Source organism: Halichoerus grypus, chromosome 13 (assembly GCF_964656455.1).
Source record: "Halichoerus grypus chromosome 13, mHalGry1.hap1.1, whole genome shotgun sequence".
Lineage (NCBI taxonomy): Eukaryota > Metazoa > Chordata > Mammalia > Carnivora > Phocidae > Halichoerus > Halichoerus grypus.
In genome coordinates this window covers 68,601,952-68,621,111 of record NC_135724.1, presented here as the reverse complement: position 1 = coordinate 68,621,111, position 19,160 = coordinate 68,601,952, and the positions used below count along the sequence as shown (strand labels likewise).

The following is a 19,160-nucleotide window of genomic DNA, read 5'->3' as shown; positions in this document are numbered from 1 at the left end:
GAAGGACTTGAGGAGGAGGTGGCCCCTGGGCACTTCCCAGATCACAGCTGGACACTGGGGACGGATGACAAAGGCAGGCGCTGACCCAACTCAGCTACAACGATAAGGGATATAGCAGAGCCCCGGGAGGACCAGAGCTGCAGGGGCAGCCCTGCAGTCTTCTTGGAGGAAATGGAGTGCGGGCCAAGGGCCGGGTGGGCTTCACCGGGCGGGGAGGAGAACTCGGGCCGGGCCACTCGTCGAAGGGGAGGGGGTGTGGCGCTGGAGGTGACCAGACGGACACGAGCCAGGAAGAACTCCCTGGGGGGTCGCGGGCAGAGATGTGGCGCGGTCCAGCTCGTCGTGGCCTCGTCCTACCGCGAGCATCGGCCAGGCTCGCAGGCCGGCTGCTCCGATCCCAGGGCGCACTCAGGGACTCGGTTTCCCCGCGCGGCGGGGCGGGGCGGGGACAGTGCGAGTCTCGAAGCCGCCTGCAGGGGGCGCCCGTGAGCTCCGCGGCCGGAGCCCGAGCCCGAGCCGCCGCGGAGACAGCGGGAGCCGGCGCGCGAGCGGCAGGTCAGCCGGGGTCTCCGGTCCGGGGTCCCGAGGGTCCCTGGCGGGCGGCCGGGCGGCATAGGGCCGTCGGAGGCTGAGGGGCTGGGAGGGACTGGTGGCTCGGGACCCCTCCCTTCAAGGGCACCCGGCCGTCCCGACCCTCTCTTCCCGCCACCCCGAGAGCGAGTTCACAGGGCTGGGGTCCGAGCTCTGCCCCGAGGCGGGGACCGGAATGGCGGGCGGGTGCAGGGGCGGCTCAGGCGCGAGCGCACGTCCTAAGCACGGTCGGGGGGCGGTGTGCGGACCCTCCGGGCCGCCCCAAACTGGACCGGAAGGTGCGCACGGGTAGGCGGGGAGGGGAGGGGGCGCGAGAGCCCGACGGCCCGGGCGGCGGAGGTTGGGGGGGCAGGCGTCTGGACCCACAGGCGACGTGCGGGGAACGTCCGTCGTTCCGTCTAGGCGCCACGGGCCGGCCCCAGGGCACTCGGCGAACCTTCCGGACGCGCCCGGCGGGGGTGGGCTGGGGGCGCAGAGGTGCGGCCGAGGGAGGGCGGGTCGGACCCCGGGGTGGGGGGGCGAGAGGGGGCTTCCGCAGGTGGAGCAGCCCGGGGCGGGGACCGCATTCCGGGGGAGGAACGGCGGCGAGGGCAGACGCTCGGCATCCCGAACGCCTGGGGCGCGGCGAGAAGGGGAGTCGGGAACGCTGGGCCGGGGCGGGAGCGTTCCGGGGACAGTGGTGGCGGGACCCGGACTTAGGGGACCCAGGGGAGCCCGGAGGCCGGGCAGGGTGGGTGCACGCCTCGGAGTGGGCTTGGCCGTCTGCCGGGCTGCCCTGAGCGGAGGTAGGAATGGCGGGAATGGTGGCGGCCCTCGAGGGATTTGACGCAGGACGGCCCAAAGGATCAAGGAGGGGGCCGCGGGCCCGCGGAGCGGAGACCTCTGCGTTCCCGGCACCGCCATGCCGCTTTAGACTTTAATTTTCCAGACTGTAGAATAGGAGGACGGTGGAGGCCAAGGCGGAGGCCGAGGGATCTGTGGCGGGAGGAGAAGCGGGAGGGCAGGTCTGCCCGTCCCCCATTCCCTAGGACTGGAGTTGTGGTTGGCCCCTGGGGGAGGATTAGGCTGCCCCTTTGTCCCGCTCTCCCTCACCGTAGCAGGGAGCACCCAGGCCCGTTTCCACCCACAGGGCCAGTGCTCGCCTCTCGCCCAGGACTCAGGCTGCCCTCCCTTTGGCCTCTGCTGTCCAGCCAGCCTCTGCACCCTCCAGAACACTCTCTGCGTTACCTCCATGCCCCACCGTGGTTGCCCCTGGTTGTCCCCCCCCTCCCCACCGTGGGGACCATGATGGGGAGCTCTTTGGAGTGCAGCGGGCCAGGGAGGATGTTGTGGGGTCAGGGGCTCCCTCTTCAGTCCTGCTGTGGCTGGTCCTGGAGGCATTGGCTGGGCTGGCACGGCCCTGCCCTGTGGGCCAGCTCTCCATCTCGGGTCTCAGCAGGTCCATGACAGGAGCTCCTCACCGAGGCCTGTCCACAGGTAGGGGTGGCAACACCTCTTTGCTCTGTCCTTGCCCTTTAGGGTCTCCCTGGCTCTCCCAGGTTCTAGTGTCCCTTGGGCCACTGCCCCTCCATCCGAATGCCCTCAGTGTAGACCAGGTTCTGGGCTAAGCCAGCTTCCCTGTTGATAACCTCAGAGAAGCTGAGGGCAGCCCAGATACGGATGGCAGGTGAGAGGCTTCGGGCCAGGTCAGTCCTGGCCAACCTTTGGGAGCTTGCGTGTTGCCCTCCCTCATGTTGGTCTGTGAGGTGCAGGCCCCCAACCACGCCGTGGTCCTGCCTCCTAGGAGCCCACAGCCCAAGAGAGCAATGGCGGGCTTCAAGGGCAGCCCAATGGACGGCCGATTTCGATGCCCAAACCTGGGTTCTGGTCTTGCCTCCTTGGCGCACTCGCTGTCTTATCTGTAAAACAAGTGTGATGGAAAGAACAACGCTCGACGTACAGGGTTGTGATGGAGAGTAAATGAGAGATGGGCATCAAAGGGGCAGGTCAGAACCAGAGGACGGGTTGGGGTCCGTGCTTGAGCTGGGGAACCCCAGAGGGAGGCTGTTGGCCCTGCGCGGAGGGGGGCACACCACAGGGGGTCACAGAGGGACATGTGGCCTGGAGTTGGCTTGGCGGCAAGCGGTTGGCTTCAGGGCATCAGACCCTGCAACATTTAACTTGTTTCATTCCTGAGCTACCTTACCCCGATGGGCTGCAATTGCCACCTCAACCATCTTGTGGCGTTTGTCTCGTCTGCCACAACTCAGACTGGGTGCTGAAAGATGTGCACAAGGGAGGCTAAGGGGAAGATGAGCAGAGGGCGGGCCACAGCATGAAGTATGGGGTTTTGGGGTGTGTGTCAGGGGCTGCCGAGGAGACACCGGGAGTCAGGTGCTGAGCAGGTAAAAGGAACAAGTCCCAACTCCTGGGGAAAGGGTCTGGACCCAAGAAGCATCAGCAGTCACAGAAGGGAGGGGTTGGTACTTCATGGTCAGGAGGCAATGCTGGGGGTGCGGTGCCTGAGGGCGGTATCCCGGAGGTCTGTGCTGGGCCCAGATGGGGGGAGAGAAGTGGGAAATGGGCAGGAGCTTGGAGCTGGGATGCAAAGAGGAGGCCCCCAGGAGACCGCTCACCCGTACGAAGGGGCAGGTTAGCGGCAAAGGTCCCTCAGCCCCTGCCTACAGAATCGCGACAAGGGCCCCGGCAGTGTGGGGTCCACGGGATGCTGCAGGGGAGGGGAAGGTCTGCATGGAGGGGAAGAGCAGCTGTCTCTCACTCCAGCCTGGGGGGCTGGGGGGTGGGAGGTACACAGGGAAGACAGGGTGCTCCAGCTTTCCAGGCCCCCTCCCCCAGGCCTTCTCTGACAGGCCTCTGAGCCTCAGACAGGCTGTTGTATTTGCCTGGACTCTCCCCCCTCCCTCCCCTCATTTCCCTGTCCTCCAAGTCCCGCCCAAGTGGTCCCTCCTCTGGGAAACCATCCAGACTGCTTTGGGCCCAGACCCCCCTCTGCAGGACACGCGTGTCTCTGAAGATGCCGGGCAGGGGCTGGCGCTGTCTTTCTGCGGCTCCCCCTTCTGCCGCTGCTGCCAGGTCCCGGGGGCCGCGGAGTTAACGAGGAGCGTGGCGGAGCCGCGTGGCGTCCGGTGCAGCCCACGGGCCGTGCTGCCCTTGCCGGGTAACGCGCTCACCCTCTCCCTGCAGCCTCCAGGGCTGCGTCATCACACCTTCGTCCCAGGGACCCCAGAAAGGGGGTCTGCCTCCCTCCCATCCTCAGTGGGGCCACCGTCTAAGGAGCTCCTGCCTCCAACAGACCAGCCTTCTGCCAGGGCCCCCCCCCAGGCCCACTAGGGCCATCTAGGACCCTCCCCCCCCCGTGTCCCCTTCAGGCATCATAGTGCCTGTCATCCCACCATTAGAGGGTTCATTTGAGGGAGGTGTGGGTGCCAAGCACGTCCTAGGGTGCCGTCTCACCGGAACCTCGGTGCAAAGGGGAAGACTTGCTCAGGATCTCAGGGAGTGTGGGATGGAGCAGGAGTGGGAGCCCACCTGAGCTCCTTCCATCACAGAATGGGCACCCAGCACCTTGTGTGTGGGGTGACCTCTTGGAGGGGGGCCTGTCAGAGAGGTGGCCAGTGAGGGGGTGAATGGAGACCTCCGGCTGGGAGGATGCAGATTCTCCCCGTATCTGGCCTGGTTGTGTGGGGATGGGAGAGGGTCTCTGGGCCCCCCTGTGGGGAGAAAGGAGCTGGGGCAGGCCCTGTGGCCCCAGAAGCTGATGATGTGGAGGCTGCTCGAGGGGCCAGATTCAGCACGGGGAGCTGGCTCTCCACCCCACCAGTTCCTGCCCACATCCTGCCCCTGGGGCTGAGAACGGCAGCCTCCAGAGGGGCGGTGGGGGAGGGGGGGCCACTGGATGTCTGCCTGGTACTTCGGGCCAGCCTGCACCATGGTCCTGAAGTTGTTCTGCAGGGAGGGAAGGAGAGAGGACAGGGGCCCCAGTGCTCCGTGGTTGCTCACCTCCAGGCAGCACAGGAAGACACTTGCCCCACTCCAACTGATGGGTTTGGAGAGGGGCTTGGTAGGTCCCAGGGCCCCTGGGGTTTTGGGAGGCGTGTGCCCAGGCCCGGGCCGCTCCAAAGACCAGTCACGGCAGAGCCAGCAGCGGCGGGCTTGTGGCTGAGAGCCGGAGCAGAGCTGCCTATCCCGCTGTTTGTTCTTTGCCTGTTGCCCTCTCCACGCTGACTGAGCTCCCATGAGACAGGTGTGGGTACTTCTCTGTCTACCTTCCACGCCCCTCAACTGTATCTCCTCACGGGCTTTGTGTCTTTGGGAAGTTGCTGTGATAATTCCTCAGTGCTGATAATCGCTCAGATCCCCAGTTGTCTCCCAACTGGGTGCACGCCCGAAGCGCAGCATGTGGATTGTGTTCTCTGCCTCAGTCCCTTTATCTTTCATTTCGGGGACTTTTTATTATTTCTTGTTCATGTTCATCTGTTCTTGTTTCATTTCTGCCAGTCGAGTCATAAGTTCTCATTCTTGCTTGTGGATGCTACTCCTTTTTTCATTTCTTTAAAGATCCTAAATGTCTTTGAAAAGCATTATTAGATTATTACCTTCATCTCTTCCCGAATGAATGAATCTCCATATTTGGGGTGCTGTTGCTTATCTGTCTTGAGTTTTTCTCCTGTGCTTCGAAATTGTGGTTTGCAGGCTCATCTTCAGTGGGAACTGAGGCCCTGGAGGCGGGGAGTGACCGCACACTAGGGTAGCGGCTGGCTCTCAGTACTGAGTCTCCTGGAACAAGTCCTCCTTCAAGGTCCCGCGCTGTAGGCTCAGGACCCTTCTGGGGCCAGGCTCAGCAGCATGTGGCACAGAGCTCCCTGTGATCCCGCAGCTGGGATGCTGCTCGGCACAGAGTTGGCAGTGGTGGGACGTTTGCTATGAGAAAGTAACGGGAGAGTCTCAGGCCAGGATTCCGGAGCCCAGGACTGGGCCAAGCATGGTTATTCCAGGTCCGAGTCCCTACACTGGGCCTGGTATACCTCCCTGTGCAGCACCTGGGAGCAGAGGTCCAGGGTCCTACCTGGAAGCTAGCAGGCACCTCTGTCCAGCAGACTCGGGGGGGTACAGCCCCCATCCGGGCATGTGTACAGAAAGCCTTGCTAGTGTGACTTAAAAGGAGCCAGAAGTGGGCCAGGAAATATGTGGGTTTTGATTAAATGGAGTTTTAAATAAAGTGGCCAGGTCAGTGGGGGTGAGGAGGAAGGCCAGAAGAAGCAGCAGTTTTGAATCTGACTGCTGGGAATCCTACAGGGTTGTCCTTTCAAGGCTCGTCATGCACGTTCCCCAGCACGTGTCTCTAGTTTTTATGGGACAGCTTCTGCCCTCTGCCCTGTTCCCAACAAGGGATAATCAGAGGGAAATATTACATTATTAACATTTAATTTCCTTTCCTGGCTAGCAACAGATGACTCAAGAATTAATTAGAGCCAGCAGAGAGGGATAGGAAATTGCCAGATCCTGGCTCCACCCCTGGCCCCCTCCCCTTGGGCCTCAGACCTTCCTGTCGCTCTGGGAGGCCTCTGAAGGGAGGGAAGCCGAGAGGGGCCAGGAGGCCCCAGGAAATCTTCCTGCTGCTGTGTTTTCCATGGGCATTTCCCTCAGCTCTATCCCACCCTTTCATGCTCTCGGTAAGGCTGGGGGAGGTCGTTAACCTCTTTGGGACTTAGCTTCCTCATCTGTAAAATGGGGCTCATGGGGCCAACGAGAATAGATGATCCCATTGTCACCGTGCTCTTATATTGTGAGCTCCCAAGCAGGCTGCCCTGCTAAGAGGGTCTGGAGTAGAGTCCCGGCATCCTGGGAGAGTGCAGGGCTTAGTGGCTCGGTGGCCAGAGCCCAGTGACACAGGCTCTCTTGAGCTGTGTGTGCCAATTCCCATTTCTTGTCAGTGACACATTAGTAGCTTGAAATTGGCTATCCTGGGAGCATTTACACCATGAAAGTCTGACAAAGGCCACAAGTTAGGGTGCCCCCACCCCCTGGGCTGATTTGCCCACCTATGGCTGGGAAGCTCCCAACCTTCCCGCAGAAGAGCTCCAGTAGGAGGCTGTTCAGCCTTCTTCCTGCCGTCTGTCCCCTGGTGCCTTGGGCTCCACTGATGTTCTCTGCTTGGGGCTGGCACTCTGGTTTACAGATGCCCAGGCTGCCTGTGGGGCCAGGCCAGCCTCACCCCAGGATGAGGTGGCAGCAGCTGGAAGAGCCTGCAGGAATGCTGTAGGAAGGGCAGATGCGGAGCCAGATGTGCAAAGAGGCAGCCTTTTAGGACCCAGCTGTCAGGGGCATTAGCTCCTTGCAGGACTGATGTGGGCAGGAGGACCTGCCGCACCCAGTGAGATTGGGAGGGCACCACAGGCGTGGTGTACAGCTGGCAGGTGGCTTCAGTGTCGTCAGGAAGAGTGTTGGTACCGGGTGCTGTTCACCATGGGAGCACATAGCGCAGAAGGTGGTTGGGAGGCCCTGAGGACTGGCGGTTTGCAGGCAGGTACCCGGGGCTGCCAGGAGAGCCTCACAGAGGGCTGGGTTAGGCCCCTCGAAAAGGCCTTTCCAGTCCAGGCATCCTGGCTCATGGAGTCAGCCTGGCGTCCAGGACAGGTGCTAGTGGTGTGACCCCATCAGCAGGGCTTTGGGTGGTGGGATAGGGCAGCCCGGCCTCAGCTCCACAGAAATGTGATACATATTTGGGTCAAGTGGACCACTGGTGGTCCTACGTCATCTTTCCCCAGGAAGGGCCTTCTGAATCTGGACAAAGGTCTGGGGCCAAGTCAGGCCTCCAGCCTGGGCTGGTCAGATTGGCAGGGGCCGTGGCGCCTCTCAATGCAAATTCCCCTGGAGAGGCCGTAAGTCCAGGTCAGAAGGGTGGCGGGTGATGGTGAGGAGGCTAGAGGGCAGACAGCTCACGGGTAGCGGGAGGCAGGGTCCCTGAGGCTTACTGGGCCTGGCCAGACCCCACTGGACAGTGGCCTGCTGCCTCTACTGCTGGGCCTGGGAGGCCCCTAGGGGGCAGGCAGTCTTGGGCCTGTCACTTCCCTTCTGCCGAGTGAAAACTAGAGCCCGGACACACAGCTTCTGCAGTTGGAGGGGGGGGGTCCCTGGTTGCTGCTTTGGGCTCTAGGCCAGGGACACTGGGGCAAGGGATAGTACCGGGAGACTTGGTCTGGCCCTCCTCTGCCAGTGACATGCTTCATGAGCAGTTGGCTGGCAGGTACCCTGTGTATACCGGGGGCTTGCGATTCATTCACGGTCCCTGCGTAGTGGCCCCTGCCGGGCCTGGGAGAAGCCCATGGGGTCTGCCCCAGGCTGTGGGAACCCCTCCACTTTTTGGGGACTGTCCTGTTTCCTGGTGTTGGGTGCTCCATTGGAGCCTCCTGGTGGGCACAGGGCATAGCCCTCGGGTGTAGTTCCAGCCGCCTGAGGCACACTGGAGTTAGAAGGAGACTTGTGTTCCTCTGTTGCAGCCCTCTGTCACCTCCTGGATGGGGTGGGAGGAGCCTGGCCCTTGGAACATGGCAAGGGACCATGAGTCCCCTTCCCCCAAGGTTACCAGTCCTGCTCTATCCCTTGTGTCCTGCAGGAGTGAGGGAGGACACACTCTCCTGAGCCCACGTGTGGGCAGCTGCAAGGCAACTTCGGGCCTCTTGTCCCCATGCAGGCAGCAGCTACCGCCCGTGCGCACCTGGGGCCCCGTGGGGGCTCAGGACCGGGGGAGGGGGTGGGTGTGGCATGAGGGGACACCGTGAGGCAGCACCTGTGAGTGTGACAGGTGGGGGCAGCGGCAGTGGGGAGAGGCCCCCAGGCTGGGAGTGGGAGATGGAGACCATTTCACAAGCTCAATGGAACCCTGGGGGTTTGGGCTGGGGGAGCCCAAGACCTCGACGTCTGCTTGTGCTTCTGTGGGGTGTCATTCCTTACATTTCTATGATGTTTTGACTCTGGGGGAGCCCTTTCGGATCTATTTATTTCCTTCTCATGGAATCACGAGTGAGAGCTGCAGCGGTCCCCAGAGGCTATCTGGGGTCCGATCTCCTCACGGTATCAATGAGGAAACGGAGGCCTAGAAAAGAAAAAACCATCCTTGCCTGCAGTTCCCCAGCAAGTCCTGGCTGAGCACCCTGCTTTCTGCCCAGCACCACACTAAACTTAGCCTATGCTGGCATCAGCCAGGCAGAGGAGCAGGTTAGGGAGCAGGCGTGGGAGGAGGGAGGGGAGGCCGCCCCCCACCCCGCCCAGACGTGCCGTCAGCTGGCAGGGGCTGCTGAGGGGCGGGCCCCCTCTGTGCCTGCTCCTCCACACTGTGCAGCGTCACCAGCAAGGGCCTGGGGGCTCACCTGCCGGCAGTGGGAGACAGGACCAGACGGGCCACCCAGGTCCTTCCGCATCAGAGCTGTAGATGTCTCTGGGCCTCTCCTTAACCTAGCGGTGTAGGTAGGTGCTGGTGGTTCCCAGGGAGAGCTCTTGGGGGACGGAGAGGACTGAGGCTGGCCGAGAGAGAAGGTAGGTGGGCCTGGGACAGCCGAGGAGTGAGGGGGCCTTTCTGGAAGGGTCCTGGGGGTGGCAGTGAGCTCAGGGACCCAGGAGACTGAGGGCTGCCACAAAAGGCTTGGGAAGCTGAGCATGGGGGGCAACACGGGTGACTTAACTTTGGAAAGATTCCTGTCTCCCCTAGAAAACACAAGGGCCGAGGCTGATGGCCGGCCCCGTGTCCAGGGTGGGAGGGGCGGGGCACAGTGGGTTGTCCTCAGGCTGATGCCTGGCCTGCGGGGAGGGCACTGGTGAGTGGGACTGATGGCCGCCCCCGGGAATCTTCAGCTTTGCCCGCTTTGCGGTCCAGCTCCTCACCAGGCTTCTCCCTTGGCAGGTGCCTTGGGGACTACGAAGCCGAGCTGAGCCAAGATGCCGCCAGGGCCCCTGAAAAGGGCCCAGTTTCTGGAGACTCAGAGTGGGCTGTGAAGAAGCCCTTGGGGAGCCCCCCTCCCAGGCAGGGAGGCTCTTGGCTCCTGTGAAGAAGGGGCTCGGGGGCCTGGGCAGGGCCAGCTGCGCTGCAGCTATGGACCGTGAGCTGGCCTGGCCCGCGTCCTTGCTGACCCTGCCTGTCCGCAGCCATGCCCGCCACGGGCTCCTGGGTGTACATCACGGTGGAGCTGGCCATCGCCGTGCTGGCCGTCCTGGGCAACGTGCTGGTGTGTTGGGCCGTGTGGCTGAACAGCAACCTGCAGAACGTCACCAACTACTTTGTGGTGTCCCTGGCGGCAGCCGACATCGCTGTGGGCGTCCTCGCTATCCCCTTCGCCATCACCATCAGCACAGGGTTCTGTGCCGCCTGCCACAACTGTCTCTTCTTCGCCTGCTTTGTCCTGGTCCTCACGCAGAGCTCCATCTTCAGCCTCCTGGCCATCGCCATTGACCGCTACATCGCCATCCGCATCCCACTCCGGTGAGCTGGGGGCTGGGCGCGGTGGGCTGCCCCCGTTCTCTTCCTTGGCACGCCTCATGCCGGGGTTCACACCTGTGCCCAGGTCTGCTCTGTGCCCAGCCAGGGTCAGGGTGAACCTGGAGTCAGGGTTCGGTCTTTGACGTCTGCGTGTTTGAGCTGAGGACAGCTCCATGGGGCTCCGTCTGGGGCTGCCCAGGGCCTGGCACCCGGCCAGCAGTCGTGCCAATCCAGTCGATCCTGTGGGCACCGGGCACCCTGGCCCTCCCCGGTCTTCCCCAGGCTGCGTGGTTGAGGCTGCTGCTTTGGCTGTTGGCAGATGTGTGTGGCCCGGGCCTGAGCGGTGCATCTGGGCCATTTTCTCACACAGCATGATGCTGGGGTGGGGCGGGGCATCACGGGAAACCACAGGCCCTCAGAGCTAGAAGCCCGCCCGCCTGCCGGCCTCCAGCGCCTCTGGGCCAGCCGCAGTTTGCACATTAGGAAAATGACCCAGAGAGGGGAAGTGACTTGGCTGAATGCCACAGTGAGTCACTTGGACCAATATGCAAATTTTGTGCTCCTCGGGTCAGCAAGTACTCATGGTCTTGGAGAGAGCTGTGGGCTCAGCTAGTGGAGGGGGTTTTCATGGTGAATCTTGTGTGAAGTGACTTCAGCCCTGGATTGTGTAAATGAAGACTTTCCCTGAGGCTGAGTTCATTTAATGTGGCCTCCGCCTACCGGGCCCTGAGGGAAGCTAGGAAGTACCTCCCTCCCCCAGAGTGAGTGTGCGAGGGGGGAGGGGACCTCCTGTCCCACCTCCTTGACCCTACATCTGGGAGCTGGGTTCCACAGCCTGGGTGGCTGCAGACCCTGAGGGAGGTCTCAGAGGACCAGGGTACCTGGCCCTGTGGGGAATTCTCCCAAACAGGTGAAGCGCCTACCTGTGGAGCAGGCCTCAGCAGCCCCGTGCTGGCCAAGCGCACCCCAGCTGGGAAGAGGAGCGGTTTCAGTGAGAATGGAAATTTAGAGTATCAAACCCGAGGGGGCCCTTAGAGGTCATTTCCTCTCATCTTCTGGGTGGAAAAATGAGACTCAGAGAAGGGAGCCAGCCCTCAGGGCCTACACAACGAGTTGGCTGCACAGTTGGGCCTAGGAAGAAATGTGGCCTGTCACCCACTGCAAGACTCCAGTCTTTGGGGAACAGGGTCACAGGGTGGCCCCGGGCTCCCAGACCTGCAGTAGGTGGCCACTCCTGTCACGTGGGTTCAAAGCGGGAAGCAGGCACCCTCCTCATGCTGGTCAAAGGAAGGGAGGAGCCTGGGCCCCGTGTAGCCCTGTAGGGTGCTCTGGTCTCAGGAGAGCTTAGGACTCTTGTCAAAGAGGAGACTCTGGCCAGCCTTAATATTAGAGGACTGGCCTCATAGTGCAGAGTCCAGGCTCATTGAGGGACAGCTCAGAACACAGGATCCCAGGTAGACTAAAGAGAATCGGTGTCTACTTTAGGCCAGGCTGAGCATGAGCTGGGCCTGGGCCAGCCCTGGTGGACACATTGAGTAGGGAAGCAGAGACCTCGCTTTCACTTCCTTTCCTGATTCAAAGGGCAACAGTAGTCTAGGGAGACATCGGGGCTCAACTGAAAGGGTCTCAGCTTCTTTTTCTCATCTCTCTGTATTCTGAGAGTCAAGAGAGTGATTCCTGGTGTAGGAGTATGGGACATGCTGTGTGACCATAAAAAGTCAGCTGCTGCTCTCTGGGCCCATTTCCTCATCTGTAAAAGGGGACAGGCCTCTCTGTCCTGCTGAGCTCACAAAGGTTTTGTAAGGGTCCAGTGAGCGGATGGGAGTGATGGGACCCGGAGGAGGGAGGGTTGGTGGGATGGAGCAGATGGGGATTCAGCTCTTTCTCGAGCTACTGGAGTTTCAGAGCTGGGTCCCTAGATGGAGCCTGGCCCTGCCCTGCCCCATCTGTATCCGCAGTTCCCACGATCTTCCAGAGCAGGACCTAGTTCCGCCCAGACCCTGGCCGATGGAGCAACGCTTGTTAAAGCTTTGGAAGGGTCAGCCTGGATCTCTTGGATTTGGGAGTTGTAGGGATGACCATGCTCATCCTCCCCGTCAGGCAGAGAGCCTCGAAGTTGCCAGAGGACGTCAGCGCAGTTTCTCCTTTGATCCTCACAGCCCGGCCTTGTGGCCAGGGCGGATGTTATGACCCTGGTGTTACTCATGGGGAGGCCAGAGCAGGAGAAGGAAAAGTGTCTGCTGACTCGGGGGCCTCCAGGGCCCTTCGTGAAGTTCCAGGCTTCCTTGGGTCCCTCCACTTTCTTATTCCTCAAGGGCCCTGGGCCAGGGAGGGCGAGGTGCAGAAGGTGCAAGGGGGAACGAGGTGAAGGCGAATGAGAACCTGGAGCTCCTGGCAGCTCTGGGGCCACTGCCTGGCCCAGGCTGCCCGCTCCTGCCTGTCCCCGTGTCCCCTGCCAGCTGGGAGTCTCCCCTCCTCTGCATGCTGTCCCCTGCTCCCCTCAGTAGGTGCGTTTGGCTGCTCTGAAGGGCGCATCCCCTGACTGCTGCCCTGCACGTCTAGCCCCAGGCCTGCGTCACCCACCCTTCCGTTCTCTCTCTCTTTCTTCTTTCCCTTCCTTCCTTCCCTTCTTCCTTCCTTCCTTTTTTTCTTGTCCTTTCCTTTCCTTGCTTTCCTTTCTCCCCCTCTCTTTCTTTTTTTAGACTTTTTATTTATTTGAGAGAGAGAGCAAAATCCGGGGAGGGGGGCAAAGGGAGGGGCAGAGGGAGAAGCAGACTCCCCACTGAGCAGGGAGCCCAACGTGGGGCTCAATCCTGGGACCCCAAGATCATGACCCGAGCCGAAGTCAGACGCTTAACCAACTGAGCCACCCAGGTGCCCCTCTCTCTTTCTTAGGAGAATTTAGTATCAGAAAAATCTGTGCTCCTTCCCAAGTGCAGGGACCCTGGTGGGCTACATACGGCAGGGCTTAGTGAGAAGCGGCCTGGCCAGAGGCAGAGATGGGAGCTCTTGTAATCCCCAAAGGACGGAAAGCCTAGGGTGAGAGACTTTCTTTTTGTGCCCCTGTCTCCTGTCTCTCACAGCCCCTGGTGAGCGCTCACTCTCCTTGGGAAACAGGCCACATATGGAGCAGCAGTTGGTGCAAAGACCTGAGGTGTACGTGGTGAATCACCCCATGGGGACAAAAACCAAGTACCTGGCTTCTAAGGAGGGCAGGATTGGGGGAGAGGGCTCCCTGGAGGAGGTGACGCTGGCTGGGTCTTACAGGATGGGTATGTGTGGGGGCAGGTGTAACAGGAGTGGGCCAAGCCTGGACAGAGGCCCCCAGGAAGGAATGAATATGTGGGCTCTGGGTCAGGGAGAGGTGACAGACAGAACAGGAGGGCAGGGAGGATGTGAGGCTGCCTCAGGCCTGCGTGTGCCCAGGAGAGAGTTTGGGTTTCACTCATGGGTCAGTGGCTCTTCAGTTCTCAGATCACTGACTCCTTCAGACAATTTAGGAAAGAAAGCTCCACCTTCTCTCAGTGTAGGGAAAATGCCCAAGAAGCCCCAGCTGGAGTTGTGGGTGGTATTCCTGGATCATAGAGTGAGCCCCCAACATGGATAATGGGGAGTCCCCAGGAAGGGGCAGCCTGTGAGCTGGAAGACGCAGGGATGCCGAGGTACCTCCGACCCTGGTGAGAAGCCCTGGCACCTGCCCCCTGTGATGCTCTGGGCCCCCCTGTGATGCCTCTGGGCCCCCCTGTGATGCCTCTGGGCCCCCCTGTGATGCCTCTGGGCTCCCCTGTGATGCCTCTGGGCCCCCCTGTGATGCTCTGGGGTCCCCTGTGATGCCTCTGGGCTCCCCTGTGATGCCTCTGGGCCCCCCTGTGATGCCTCTGGGCTCCCCTGTGATGCCTCTGGGCCCCCCTGTGATGCCTCTGGGCTCCCCTGTGATGCCTCTGGGCTCCCCTGAAGGCAGAGTGTTGTGCTGGGTGCCTTTGGCACCACTTACACCAGACGGTCTGTGTCTGGGGCCCAGGAGGCCAAGATGTGACTACCATCAGTCATAGATGCAGCCCAGGGATTGCCCCTGGGCCAGGCTGTGGCTTGGCTGTTATTCCATTTGGGCCCTAATGCTGTTCCAGTTCCCCAGGGGCCTGGGTCCAGGGCTCTCAGCCTAAGGACTTTTCTTCTGAATAACAAAATTAATCTGTTTGATATTTGTGTGTGTGTGTGTGTGTGTGTGTGTGTGTGTGTGTGTGTATTTAAATAAATTATTACCTGCACATGCTAAAACATCAAAAAGGAACAACAGGGTATATGGTGAAAAACTGTCCCTTTTGTCCCCTGCCCTACCTTCAGTTCTCTTCCTGGAAGTCAGCGTTGGGAAACCTATCAGAGATATTCTTTGCATGCACAGGCAAGTGCTATTAACGTGTGTTTGTTTCTGTCCCCACAAGGGCTTTCATTTTAAAATGAAGTGCCAGACTTCCCCTCATGGGTTTCCTTGTCTGTAAAAGCAGACAGTTGAACAGACCAGGGATTTTCAAACTGTCCTGGAAGCCTTTGGGCTGGGCTCTGGTGTCCCCACCAACTCATTCATTCAGTAATATCAAGCTGCCTCCCTTCCTCACCACCCTACCTCTGTGGTTGCCTGGGAATGTGAGCAAGAAGGTCGGCTGCCGGAGGACAATTTGGAAATCCCCAAAGCAGGTGGTCTCCAGGGTCCTCTACACCATCCCTATAACTGCTTGCTTCTGCTTGCTTGCCTCAAATGACAGGAAGCTCACTTTCCCTGAAGCAGCCCATTTCTTGTGTGCACAGCTCAGCTGAGAAGTTCTTACTTGCCCTCACTCACAATCCACCTCCCTGTAATCTCCACCCACAGATTTTACATTCTGCCCTCATGGGACAGTGCTCACAGGCCCTGGATTTTTAGTCCCATCTTACAAATGAGGAAACTAAGGCTCAGAGATGCAGAGTGACAGAACATGGCCAAACCAGGAACGCATCAGCGCTGGAACTCAGGGAGGGATTCACTTTTCTCAGGAAAAATACCAACATTAAAATAGCCTCCTATTTTTTTTTTTTTTAAAGATTTTATTTATTTATTTGACAGAGAGAGAGCGAGAGGGAACACAAGCAGGGGGAGTAGGAGAGGGAGAAGCAGGCCTCCCGCGGAGCAGGGAGCCCGATGTGGGACTCGATCCCAGGACCCTGGGATCATGACCTGAGCCGAAGGCAGACGCTTAACGACTGAGCCACCCAGGCACCTCCTAGTCAATGAGATTACATAAATTATAATTTGTAGAGTACTAAAAACTGCCTGGCACATGGCAAGTGCTGTGTAAGTATTAAGTGGTGGTGGTGGGGGGAAGCCTGAGACTTTGAGGCTCCAGAATAGGAAACAGGGCAGCATAGGCTCTCTGTGGCTTGGTGGAAATGGTCAAGTCCATGACCCTCTTCCTGCCCAGCCCTGTTGCAGGCACCCAAGCCCCTGCTAAATGGGGCTGAGGGCTCCTGGGGGTGGCCCTGCCCAGTTACTGTTTGGATTCAAAGCTGTCATAGATTCAGAACTGACACACTTACCTTGGCCCAGGGTGCTCTGGGCTCCTAAAATGTCCACGGCAAATCCATTCCTCTCCTTAGGCTTCAGTTTTCCCATCTATAAAATGAGGTGGTTGGATTAGGTAAAAGGTCGGAGGCCACCAGATATTTTTTTTCCCTTAATTTGAATTTGTTGACAAAATGTAAACCACGGGCGATCTTACCCAGAGAATCAGCTCCTCGGCCCCTTCTGAGATCTGGCGGCACCAGAAGCACATTCTGCATGGGCGGCCAGGGGCTGAGCGGCGTAAGCCGTCTCTTGTACACACAGTAAATATCCTGCCAGCCTGCCTCACACAATTCTTACTTGTAGGCCCATGTTTGGCATCCATGGACTAGATAGTTTCTGTGGACGCTTCCCATTCTGGAATTAAGTAAAGGACATCTACTGTGTGTCCCTGTCTCAATGCTGGTGATGCAGAGATGGATGCAGAAAAACCCTGCCCCCAAGGGGCCCCTGGCCTCAGGGGTCCAAATGGAGTAGAGATTAGCTGCCCCTGGGTAGGAAACTTCTCAGGGAAGATATCTAGCCTGAATGAGAAGGATGGGTAGGGTTTACCAGGTGAAGGGGAGGGCAGTCTGGTGTTGCCAGATGGTCATCCCTCAGAAATCACTGAGGTCACCTTCTTCAATCAGGGAGATGATTTTTTGATTGCCCATTCTCTCTCTCTCTCTCTCTTTTTTTTTTTTGGAGAGCGAGCGTGCATGTGCAGGTCTGCATGGGGGGGATGAGGGGGCAGAGGGAGAGGGAGAGAGAGAATCTTAAGCAGGCTCCCTGCCCAACACAGAGGCAAACGCAGGGCTTGATCTCACGACCCTGAGATCATGACCTGAGCCGAAATCAAGAGTCAGGCACTCAACTGACTGAGCCACCCAGGTGCCCCAGACTGCCCATTCTTTAATAAAATCTATGCCACCTTTTCTGTGGGCCTGGGATCAACTTCCTGGCTGGCAGATCAGGTCAACACCGTGAATTTGGGACTGAGTCTGGCTCTCTAGAGTCCTGAGTGATTTCAGGCAGATTATTTGTCCTCTCTGGACCTCAGTACCTCATGCAGTTCTTTCCTCTTGAATGTTAAGACTGCTACATGAATGTTAAGACATACTGATGTTGTGTCTCTCCAGAGGGCTGTGAGCGAATTTGGAAGGAAGAGAGGGTCTATTGCCCAGGACCTCCACCTCTCCTTGGGGGCTTCTGGAGACCTTCAGTTAAGTGGGGAAGGAAGAGCATGGAGTACAAGAGACATGAATCATCTACAATCTGATCTGGCAGGTTCTGCCCCCCGCCATTGAGTTTGCGCTCCTGACCCATTCCTACTCTAAGGGGAAACTTATTCTAGCATCAACTAAGATCAACATGGAGGTGATAAGTTCTCTCACTTATAAATTCCCTCAGACTGAACTAATTGAGTCCCAGGACTACTTGTAATACTGTTTAGTAATCATCTGAATGTCTATGCAGTGGCTTCCTTGCCAGGGAGCCTGCTGTCCCGTTAGCTCCTGTGGGAAAAGGCAGGGCTTGGACCTGCAGTGAACAGAGGAGGATACTGAGGCTAGGAGGCAGGAAGTGACCGGTCCAAGACCTTCGCGCCAGTGGGTGGGGGACGGGGTGCCTCTCTGGGTTTCTGACTCTTGGCCCCGCCCAGCCTTGGTTTTTCAGACCTCTGATGCTGGTCTCCTTTCCCCAGGTACAATGGCTTGGTGACTGGCACAAGGGCCAAGGGCATCATTGCAGTCTGCTGGGTGCTGTCGTTTGCCATCGGCTTGACTCCCATGCTGGGCTGGAACAACTGCGGTCAGCCAGAGGGGGGCCAAAACCACTCACAGGGCTGCGGGGAGGGCCAGGTGGCCTGTCTCTTTGAGGACGTAGTCCCCATGAACTACATGGTGTACTACAACTTCTTTGCCTGTGTCCTGGTGCCCCTGCTGCTCATGCTGGGCGTCTACTTGCGGATCTTCCTGGCGGCTCGGCGACAGCTGAAGCAGATGGAGAGCCAGCCTCTGCCGGGGGAGCGGGCTCGGTCCACGCTGCAGAAGGAGGTCCACGCTGCCAAGTCGCTGGCCATCATTGTGGGGCTCTTCGCCCTCTGCTGGCTGCCCCTGCACATCATCAACTGCTTTACTTTCTTCTGCCCGGAGTGCAGCCATGCCCCACTCTGGCTCATGTACTTGACCATCGTCCTCTCCCACACCAATTCTGTTGTGAACCCCTTCATCTATGCCTACCGCATCCGTGAGTTCCGCCAGACCTTCCGCAAGATCATCCGCAGCCACATCCTGAGGCGGCGGGAGCCCTTCAAGGCAGGGGGCACCAGTGCCCGGGCCTTGGCAGCTCATGGCAGTGATGGAGAGCAGATCAGCCTCCGCCTCAATGGCCATACTCCTGGGGTGTGGGCCAATGGCAGTGCCCCTCATCCTGAGCGGCGGCCCAATGGCTACACCCTGGGGCTGGTGAGTGGAGGGAGTGCCCATGAGTCCCATGGGGACATGAGCCTCCCAGATGTGGAGCTCCTCAGCCATGAGCACAAGGGAGCATGCCCAGAGTCCCCTGGCCTCGAGGGTCCCCTGGCCCAGGATGGAGCAGGAGTGTCCTGATGATCCACTGAATTTGCCCCTTCCTACAGGAAGGAAATCTTTCTCTTTGGTGGATAGAGCCAGTCACGTTGGGAAAAGAGTGAATGTGCCTGGAGGCCCTTTTCATGGCCAGTTCCCACTTTGGACTGAGAGGAGGGAGCCCTGGCTGGAGCAGCATGAGGCCCAGCAGGAAGGGTTTGGAGTCCGAGGAAGTGGACGTTTCACGTTGGGAGGCCCTGCGTCAGGTCAAGACCACAGCACCAGAGCATCTTGGCTGGGCAGGGCCTGGTTCCCCACTCGGGAAGCATCTAGAAGTACCACCCTGACTTGGCAGAACAGCTGTGGCAGAGCAGGCTGGCTGTCCCTGAGGCTGGGGGCAGGGAGGGTGGCTCCAGCAGGCCCTCTACCACACACACAGACCACCCTCCCCAGACTTTCCAAGGGCTCAGGAGCTGCTGTGTCCAGAGGTGGCGTTTTTCTTTTCCTTTTTTTTTTTTTTCCAGGAGAAAATGTTAAGTGTGAAGAATACCTTTTTTTTTTTTTTTTAATTATCTTCCTTCCCTGGTTGCTGGCTCTCTTGTCAGTCCTGCTGCTCACCCTGCTCCAGGGGTCAGCCCAGGGAGCCCCAGGCAGCACTCTCTGGCTACCATGAGCTGCCACTTCTTACACTATCAGTCCCAGGGCCATCTTTGGGGGCCACAAAGCTGGGCTCAAGGATGGGGAGTTGTAATGGAGTGCTGCCTGACTGTGGGCTCAGGGGAGGAAGTGGGGACTGGCCCACCGTGCGGTGTGCCTGGGTAGCTCAGAGCTGCCCAGTCAGAGGCCCTATCTAACTGCCTTTCCTTCTGAAGGGAATGTTTTTTTCTGAGATAAAATAAAAATGAGCCATGTTGTGTTTTAAGCTTGTCCAATGAGAATGGTGTCTGAGTTCCTT

General features: G+C 59.2%; 1 protein-coding gene and 1 long non-coding RNA gene across 6 annotated transcripts in view; one reads left to right on the top strand and one right to left on the bottom strand.

Annotated features, from left to right (window-relative positions):
- Positions 1-504: 504 nt before the first annotated feature.
- ADORA2A (adenosine A2a receptor) lies at positions 505-19,127 on the top strand. Its single transcript, XM_036078010.2, has 3 exons — positions 505-555; positions 9,491-10,066; positions 17,341-19,127. The coding sequence occupies exons 2-3, from the start codon at positions 9,735-9,737 to the stop codon at positions 18,245-18,247; spliced, it is 1,239 nt and encodes a 412-aa protein (XP_035933903.1). The 5' UTR covers positions 505-555; positions 9,491-9,734; the 3' UTR covers positions 18,248-19,127.
- The window catches only part of LOC118551568 (uncharacterized), a 54,967-nt gene continuing 50,931 nt past the window's right edge, over positions 15,125-19,160 (bottom strand). For all 5 annotated transcript variants that reach the window (XR_013443441.1, XR_013443442.1, XR_013443443.1 and 2 more), the window contains 2 exons: positions 15,635-15,710; positions 15,125-15,321 (listed from right to left, as the gene is read on the bottom strand). This is a non-coding gene — a long non-coding RNA (uncharacterized LOC118551568). The remainder of the gene's footprint in view (positions 15,322-15,634; positions 15,711-19,160) is intronic.

Excerpts from the sequence above, each read along its gene's own strand:
- ADORA2A (XM_036078010.2), top strand. The coding sequence starts at position 9,735 with ATGCCCGCCACGGGCTCCTGGGTGTACATCACGGTGGAGCTGGCCATC. Across the intron at positions 10,067-17,340 it reads GCCATCCGCATCCCACTCCG|GTACAATGGCTTGGTGACTG; the intron begins GTGAGCTGGGGG and ends TCCTTTCCCCAG.